This window comes from Callionymus lyra, chromosome 12, assembly GCF_982586985.1.
Source record: "Callionymus lyra chromosome 12, fCalLyr1.hap1.1, whole genome shotgun sequence".
Classification (NCBI taxonomy): Eukaryota; Metazoa; Chordata; class Actinopteri; order Syngnathiformes; family Callionymidae; genus Callionymus; species Callionymus lyra.
Genome location: NC_141829.1, coordinates 6,929,432 through 6,939,431, shown reverse-complemented (window position 1 = coordinate 6,939,431; position 10,000 = coordinate 6,929,432). Strand labels below are relative to the sequence as shown.

At 34.5% G+C, this 10,000-nt stretch overlaps 1 protein-coding gene across 1 annotated transcript in view; it reads left to right on the top strand.

Annotated features, from left to right (window-relative positions):
• Positions 1-3,829: 3,829 nt before the first annotated feature.
• The window catches only part of LOC148068085 (uncharacterized), a 7,518-nt gene continuing 1,347 nt past the window's right edge, over positions 3,830-10,000 (top strand). The window contains exons 1-3 of the mRNA XM_087804187.1: positions 3,830-3,843; positions 5,292-5,681; positions 7,867-8,038. Coding sequence (XP_087660313.1) covers positions 5,303-5,681; positions 7,867-8,038 — 551 coding nt within the window. The 5' untranslated portion in view covers positions 3,830-3,843; positions 5,292-5,302. The remainder of the gene's footprint in view (positions 3,844-5,291; positions 5,682-7,866; positions 8,039-10,000) is intronic.

The following is a 10,000-nucleotide window of genomic DNA, read 5'->3' as shown; positions in this document are numbered from 1 at the left end:
CTTTAAATATTCCTGAACCTCTTCTTATTCACCTGGACTACTTTGAAACAAGTCGATTTAAACATGGAGTTTCTATGAAGATCCCTCTGGAGGATCAATAGAACCATGGATCGAACTTTATTGATCCCTCGGGGAAATTCTTTGGGAAAAATCTTATATATTTGCTTTAAAAACTTTAAAATATATTTAAAAACTCTTCTTATTATAATTTTCAGTGATTGATAATTGATTTTAAGTTCATATCTAAAGCCTAATTAATCACAATTGAGTCATGTTTTGTTGTGTAACTTTTTGTAGAATTGTGTGTTGTGTCAACAAAATTATATTCACAAAAAGCAGATTTTAGGATTTTAGATTTTTTCGGATTACTTATTACAACGAAGGATTTTTTAATTAGCTTTTAGGGTTGTTTTGTAAAACCATCTTTTTTGTAAATAGGTTTATGACCAACATTTTTAAACTTAACTTTATGTTCATTTTTTGTATATTTGTTTATGACCTGCTTTTTAAAATTAACTTTATGTTTATTTTTTGTATATTTGTTTATAACCAACATTTTTAAATTAACTTTATGTTTATTTTTTGTATATTTGTTTTTGACCAACATTTTTAAACTTGTCTTTATATTTATTTTTTGTATATTTGTTTATGACCAACATTTTTAAATTAACTTTATGTTTATTTTTTGTATATTTGTTTTTGACCAACATTTTTAAATTAACTTTATGTTTATTTTTTGTATATTTGTTTATGACCAACATTTTTAAACTTAACTTTATGTTTATTTTTTGTATATTTGTTTATGACCAACATTTTTAAACTTAACTTTATGTTTATTTTTTGTATATTTGTTTATGAACAACATTTTTAAACTTAACTTTATGTTTATTTTTTGTATATTTGTTTATGACCAACATTTTTAAATTAACTTTATGTTTATTTTTTGTATATTTGTTTATGACCAACATTTTTAAATTAACTTTATGTTAATTTTTTGTATATTTGTTTATGACCAACATTTTTAAATTAACTTTATGTTTATTTTTTGTATATTTGTTTATGACCAACATTTTTAAATTAACTTTATGTTTATTTTTTGTATATTTGTTTATGACCAACATTTTTAAATTAACTTTATGTTTATTTTTTGTATATTTGTTTATGACCAACATTTTTAAATGAACTTTATGTTCATTTTTTGTGAATATGTTTATGACCAACTTTTTAAAATTAACTATATTAATATTTTTTGTATATTTGTTTATAACCAACATTTTAAAATAAACTTTATGTTTATTTTTTGTATATTTGTTTATGACCAACTTTTTAAAATTAACTTTATGTTTATTTTTTGTATATTTGTTTATGACCAACATTTTTAAATTAACTTTATGTTTATTTTTTGTATATTTGTTTATGCAACATTTTTAAATTAACTTTATGTTTATTTTTTGTATATTTGTTTATGACCAACATTCTTAAATGAACTTTATGTTCATTTTTTGTGAATATGTTTATGACCAACTTTTTAAAATTAACTATATTAATATTTTTTGTATATTTGTTTATAACCAACATTTTAAAATAAACTTTATGTTTATTTTTTGTATATTTGTTTATGAACAACATTTTTTAATTAACTTTTTAAAATCTTTTTCGGGATATTTATTTTCAACCAAAAGGTTTAAGAATGAACTCTGTTATACATATATTTACAAAAATGTATAAAGGCTTTCAAAGCCAACTATATAATATTGTATTTTTTTTTTAAATACAACCAAATCTTTAAAATATAACTTGAATTGTTTTTGTATATTTGTATACAACCTGAAATTTAGATAATGAATTTCAGATATTTTTGTGGTTATTTGTAAATAACCATAATTAAACAACAAGTGCTTTTCCTGTTCTCAACTTCAAACTATTCCAGGCTTGTCTGTAAATGTGAATTAAAATAATACTACTTGTAATTTAATGATGTCTTTTTGTTAATAACATTTTATTATCTCTGCTTTCTATTATAATTTAAAATGAAATGAAACAATTATTGCATATATTGAGAGTCCTGAAGACAATTTAGTTCTTTAGAAATTGTGACTTTAAAAGCACTTAGAGAGAGCATACAGCTGCCAAGGATTGTGGTCCTACATATATTTATGGATACAATAAGATATTTTCTAAGATATCACACAACAATACAACAATAGGATTAAAACAGGATTTCTTTTGGGGTGAAGAAGTAAAAAATAAGAAATAATTTCATTTAAATTGAGCCCCAAAGAATGAAAAGACAATATGTCCTGTTAAATATATTTGTGTCTCAATAGAGATTGGAATCCAATAGGATCTGGATCTGGATTCTAGATCCTAATAGTACAGATTAGAAACCTACTACTGAACTGGGATCTGAATATTGGAATTCCAGGATCTGTCTCAGGACAAATGGGAATTCTACCAGGAAAATCTCCAACTCTAATAGGAGAAATTCAGATTACAAACACTAACCCATATCAATATTAAGATCCCAGTTCAGTAGCAGGATTCCAGATCCTACTGGATCCAATCTGTACTGTGACATATATATATTGTTTGATTGATTTCCAAACCCCTGGTCGAGCTTGTATATCTACATTTAACATCTCTAACAATATTTTCTATGTACACATCCTCTCATGGTTCACAGCACATTTTTTAAAACCTGCCTTCAGAGCAACATGTTGTTCATGTTCTGCACATTTTTCAACAAATATGACTCATTCTGCAGTGGGACTGCTGTACTTCTAAGAACCAGCAGAGGTCCTTGATCCTGAATGAGCTGCTTATCAGGGAATATCCTGATTTTTACAGAAGGAAAAACAGATTTATCTCATCTCACTCTCACCTGGTGATTAGTAGATGAAGTCCTAACCAGTGAGAGTCCTCACCCAGGGAACGATGAAGGAATGGAAAAGAAATGAGAAGAAGGACCACAAAATAAAAGCAGATTATGACCGAGTATAAAAACCTGGTATCAGAGGCATAAACGTTTTTAGTGTCCATAACAAAAGCAGACGATAAAACACTCACCTGTCCATCAAATAATATGTTTTTCTTATGAGTTCATATATCTTTTGTGCAAGAAGAAAAGTTTCATTGAAGACGGCGCCGCAAACTTTCGTCATCAATTTCACTTTTCAATCGCATCTCATTTTCAGCATGTTTTTTTCTGACGAATCAATAACGCATCACCGAAGTATATTTGAGGATCTGAGGACGAAGAAGTCGAGAGGGAAAATGTTTGCCTTCAAAAAACGTTTTCAAAACCTTTATGATTCAATTTTTTCATCCAGAGAGCATGAGATCATCAGCATAACATTACGCTTCAATGTATATTATGCTGTTATTTTGATCATAACATCATGAAACGTCACTGTGGACGGTTTTTAAAGAACGTAACACTGAGTTGTTTCTAGTTATTTAAAATTATATATTTTAAGTTTAAGTTTTAACGTCACAATTTAATATATACATAAAAGAGTTCTTGCCTGACCCCATAAAACATACATTGACATTCAAATGTATTTGAAACACCCTCAGGCCAGTTAGACAAAATGTCCCTCTTCCAATAAATATTTAATTTGAATATACAGTAAATGTGTTTTTTCTTTTCTTGTTCAACTTACAAAAAAAATGTGTGTGTGTGAAGTTTGTGAGCTTCGCCACTTTGTACTTTGGCCTTAGTCGTTGATTAAGCTAGGTTTACATTAACTTAATTCTTCACCACTGACGAGTAAAACTCTTACATATTCTACACAAAAGTTCAGACACAACCTGTCAAAGGCCAGGAATCGCAAGGTTGGAAAAGTAAGGAACAACTTTTTTCTCATTTGTTTGCTGAATATAAATCAACATTCTGAAGTAAAAATATTCTAAATCAATACTGATTGTAGCTCAAAGTCGATATTGGTAGTTTTTTAACAGACTGTATAAGCAGTACTGACAGAGAAACGTGGGTAACACTTAAGAATTGGGAACACAAATGAACTTAATTAATACATTATTTGTTCACGTTCAAGTACTAATTTACACCTTTTTCATTGTGACTATATTCTACATATATACATAGTATATATATATAGTATATATATATATATAGAAACTCGCACCTAATTTGTTTAATGTCTCATTTTATGTCTGATCCTTATTCTTACTCTCAGAAGCTTTAGATCCACATTTGCAAGACCTGAGGAAAACCCACTAAATTCCAAAGGTATCGCGGTTACGATTTAAATATTTTCATGATAATGAAGTATCATTTATCATTCAACGGGTAGTTCAGGAGAATGTACAGATAATAGGGACGTCTTCTTTTTGGCTAGAGACTTCCAGTTTAAAGACGAAGAGGAATCGCAGACGAGAACACATCTTAAATGTATTTAAATAAGTTTCCATAACATGGAATTCTTAAAAACCATATACTCTCTTTTCTTAATATTGTGATATCGTGCTTATTTTTAACACCGGTTTGGTTAATTATGTAAAGCAGGCATGTCAACTCGAGAAACATTGTCTCTTGTAATCCATACGTTTGTGTCTTCTCGTCTATTGCAACAGTTTGTTTTCATGTCTAAACAAGAAGGATCTGTCTCGCCTGCAGTTGATACAAAACTCTACAGCGAGAATTATGACCTGCTCTAGTAGAAGAACTCACATTTCTCCGATCCTTAAAACTCTTCACTGGCTGCCATTTTCTTTCAACTTTAAAATGTTGGTTCTTACTTTCACATCTATTCATGGTCAGACCTTCCATGAGTGATCTGATCCAGACTTACACCCCAGCTCTGGTGTGTGGATCACAATACTTACTTACTTACTTATTGGTAAAGATACTCCCACAACAAACACTAAAAACACTAAACTAAACTAACTTAACACAATTGCATTAGCTTTTTAACTTGGTTAGTGCAACATAACCAGTGCCTGGTAATAAAAGTAATCAATAAATCAGGACATTATTTTTGGCCATCACACCCCATATTTTCTTTCAAGTGCTATCGTATTTGACCTTGGATATCCGGTGGCTTGATATGACGAATTTGCTCAAAATGTGACCCGGAGTGTGTACACTATTTTGCTTTGGAAATGACCTGAATCCAATTTCGTCTGGATCCTATTTGGACACTCTGAGACTCACCGTGGCTCACCTTGTAGTAAAACAGTTCAGTAACATGACACAAGTGCTTCCACATCCCATAGAAACCAGGGGTTAGATGTTTTAGAGTTACAGTTACCATGTCTGGTCTTTTCCTTAGACAAGCAGGGGATGGACGAGGACAAACCTTGGGCGTTGGTGTCAGAGGTCGGGGGAGAGCAAGGTTACCTGGAGGAGCTCGTGGCCATCATAAGGCGTCACTTTCGCATCGTCTGCTACAAAGACTTCCTGGACGACCCCGCGGCTCACGCCTCCAAAATCCAAGTCGTCTTTTGCTGGAAGTACTTCCCCGCGGCCGAGCCGTCCCTGCTTCGGCGACTTCCCTCCCTGAAGATCTTCGCCAGCGGGGGGGTCGGCACCGACCACATGGACGTGTCGTTCATCAACGGCCTCGGGGTGAAGGTGAGCAACACGCCCGGCGTCGTGAGCGACGCCACCGCCGACATGGCCATGTCGCTCCTGCTGGGGTCGGCCCGCATGATCCTTGAAGGTGAGATCAAGAGTTCAAGTCAAATTCTAAACCGTGCAATAGTTAATAAGTGATATGTTTTCAGACAGTTTTAATCAGTGACTGCTTTAAACATGTGTAACTCTTTTGCAAAAGTGAAGGATTGACACTACATAGAGTTTCATAAACGAGTTAGCGTGAGATCGAAAACTACATTTAGGTTAGTGTTAGATTGGAAATTATTATACACTATACGTATACGCCATAACTTAAATTAATGCTAAAAAGATAATAAAAATATAGAGTATAAATGACTAGCCTCATCTAAGAGCTTAAACGTTTGAATACACATTCACAACCAACATTTCACTTCATACTGATATACACTGTTTCAAGGCTAGCTTGAAACAGACGTAGAGATTAATCAGCGACTTAATGAAGCATCTGTCTGTCTGCTCAGTTCACACCTGTGGGCGTGAAACAAAAGGGCAAAACTGAACACACCCAAGAAAGGGGGGCTGGAAGTCAAAGGAACTTGCCCACACGGCGGGGAGGCAGGGACTCCAGGTGACCCGAGACAGGAACTAACATTAAAGAACCACTGCCCCGGAAGAGACGACCCCCTGGACAGGAAACCTTCCCTTAAATACAAAGAAGCCCCATAACCAGGGACCGTCTTTCCCGGAGCTATTGACCTGTAGAGCTGCCGGCAAAGAGCGAGTCCGATCGATCGTAAAAGTTTGTATGTTTGTTTATCTTGAAGCGGTGAATATAAGACCCGGAGGTGACGTCGTGTTGGAGCGACGGAAACGGACTCCGGTTTTATCCGTTTTATTAGGTTAGGTTTGGTTAGGTTAGGTAGAACTTTATTGATCCCTCAGGAGGTCTCGTTTGGGAAATTGTCCAATTAGCCACAGCAATACAGCAATTTTTCATAAAAAATAAATAAAATAAAATAAAATAAGAACAAGAAGAGAAATAAAGAGAAATTTCCCAGGTTAGATTTACTATAACAACACAACCAGTGCCCCTATTTAAAGGTTATGCACCGTGTCCTCTAAAAACAAGGACCCCAATGCCCGCAGCATTCCCACAACACAAGGTAAAAGGTCATGGCAAGAATCCTGTGCTAAAAGTAACAGTGGTGACGGTAACCAGGGAGGACACAGAAACAAACAAAGTGCAAGAGAGGTTTAAAGGACAGTACCTTTGGAACCAGGTGACTATTGTAACATCGGTTCTGCGAACGCGTGCCATGCCTTCTAACCCACAGCAGCAGCTGCTAGAGGGCAGAGCATGCATGAAGTAGAACCAGCTTACCAGTATGGGGGGTCAAAGTTGATCTGGCACACAAGTTCAATGCTGGAACGCTGGAGATTTAAAAAGCAGGTGGATTTAAGGACGAGTTCATGCCCATGAGTTGTGCCCAAAAACTGTGGACAGAGAAGGGAAGGTCACAAAAGAAACTCAACAAATTAAAACAATAGTGAAAAAAAAAGTGTCAAAAGACAGAAACAAACACAACAAAGATCCCCCCGACCCATAGCAATAATCCAGTCTTTATTAATGACCTTTATCATCAGCCCCCTCCTTCTTAATCCTTACACACAACGCATTTCATTACAGGTTTTAATAACTTCCTCTTCGTTTCCGATGCTTCTAAATACAAGTCAGAGAAAATCTGTGAAAATAAAAATGCTGTAAGAGATGTCTAATCCTGCAATGAGTGCATATATATCGTGTACTTTTTGTTTTTATTTGTCAGATCATTTCATGTGAAGCACATCTGAAGGAAATATAAATGACCAACACGTTTTTTTCAAATAGGGTCGACTATTAAAGCTAAACCTTGTTTGTGAGCCTGTGGAATTATAAAATCCTAAAGTTAATTTTCAGCTTCATTTTTTAGTAATTAATAAGATCTATTAAAAATGCAAAGAGAGAAATGAATGTTCAAGACCACATAGGAGCAATTTCTGAGACTCCTGTGTTGTTCTCTGTGTTATCTTGACCTTTTAAGTATATATTTTATTGAGTATTGTTTGGATTGTTGAAGCGCTTTGTGGTCTAGAAAAGCACTCTACAAATATTACTAATGTTTTAATTGTTTCACTATAAAAAATATTCAACGTTTGTTTAGAGGGATTATTTGCGGATTGGTTGCCATTAAGAGATGGAGTCATAAATATATGAATGTTCATGTGAAATATTGCTTTTTTTTTAACAGGACACCGGATTTCTGTCGACCCAATGACCGTCAAGATGCCCCAAAGCATGATGGGAGTTGAAGTCACGGGGTCAACTGTCGGAATCATTGGAATGGGAGACATAGGCTATAAAATTGCCCAGAGATGTAAAGGATTCGAAATGAAGATCCTGTATCACAACCGAACCAGGAGGTAAAAAAACTCATACCATACCTTCAGCGAGGAGCTCATTTCTCATATTAACAACAGTGTCAATTATGACTGAGTGTGAATTATGTACGGTGTTGGTTTAAGGCAAAAAGTACAAAATAATAACTGGATTTTCTGGTAAACATTCTAGACTCAAGACTGGAAACATTAATCAATAAAGCTTGGCACATAAGATCACTTGGCCTCAAGCTCTTGAGCTTGACATATGTCTCGGTGATACCTTGCACTTCGGCCCCTGGGTCGATAAAACAAAAGGAAGATATATGTGGAAGACATAGAGAGAATTCATTTTAAAATAAACATGCATTCCTTTATAAATAACATTTTGGCTGTTTGGAATCTGTAAAGTTCTCCAGGAAAAGTCTGAAGTACGGTCTCACTTGTCTGTACCTGGGCCTCCTGAAGGGCCTCCCTCCAGGAAAGATCGCCCGAGGAGCCTCACCAGGGATATGTCGATAAAGTCGTCCGAAGAAAACGCAGCCGACCTTTTTTTTTTTCCGAGCATTTTCCACTCTCCATATCTCCGAGGGAAAGCACAGCCAGATTGGATCGGAAACGATGTAACTTAGGGGTCAATGCTACATTTTTCCAAGGGCCAGTTATTTCCCCGGCAGATGCCATGAGACCCAGATCCATTATCTTTGTTCCTAATGTGCGTGTGCGACTATATATATACCATAAATACATATATAACTGACATTAGTGAAGATAACTCTCAAGTTATTTGTACAATAGTCGTATTAACGTATTGTTTCGGTTTAATAACTGGAGAAAAAGGTCTGGATTGGAACATTAAACCTGAAAGTACAGTCAATGGGTCTTTGACACATTTATTTCCTTTAAAAAAATGTATACAAGAAGTTTCCCTTCTGGTGAATTTTAAGTCACAGTTCTTGCTGGTGGTCGTGGTTTTGTATATTTAGCACCAGCTGGTGCTCCTATAATTAGGCGCCCACGATATGTAAAGTGCTGAGCGGCTCCCCCTGGAGTCCGTCTAAATTATGGTACCATTTAAAGACCAGCTATTAAACTTTGGGCGGCACCAACTTTGGCCGCCAGTTGGGGATCCCTGGTGTGTGCAGACCAACTACAAATCATCATCGGAACCTAGAGCAGAATGTTTCAGACTCCTCGATGTATAACTGTCAGTAAACATGGGAATACTGTTTAAGAAAATGTTACTTAAGAAGAAGTATTATTTCATCCTTTGAGGCAGAGCTTTTCAACTTTAGGCCCGTGGCTCATTCACTCTTAAGATAGTAAACTCCAGTTTAGATAATCCAACAACGCCCTCTCAATGCGACGTATACTTGACGCAGAAAAGATAAGAAATACCATCGAATGGACAGAATAATATAAAAAAAAAACAGACATTCCAATGTACCTTTTGTCTTTTGATGTCTGTGCTGAAAACAAGGAGTTTAATGAAGCTGTTTTATTTCAATTTATAAATGTTTAATGATTATGTTTAACAATATGTAAAGAGTATATGTTAATTTGTAGCGATAACATTGTGTTTCTATTTTTACTATGTTTGTCTAACAATTAAAAGGAAATAAAAACGTTTCAGCAAAGATTGTATTTTCACGATAAGATGATTAGTTCATGTCGACTAAGAGTCTGGATTATTTTCAGAGTAATCTGTTCCTTTTTAGATGTATAGACTTAAATATTTGTTCATTTTAATGTAGTGACTTGAGCTCAGTTGTCTTCGTCTTCATCAAAAATACACTTAAAAGCATCCAAATAACTCCATACTGCTAGTCTGTAACATCCCTTGTGTATTGTATTGGGATCTTCGGCTTAAAACAATCTGACATTATAGAAATATTTAGTGTTTTTCGGGGCAATTCCTATCCAGGCCACAAGAGGGACATTACAGACGAGCAGTCTGGAAGTATTTGGATGTTTTTAAGTGTCTTTTAGGATGAAGATGAAGACGAA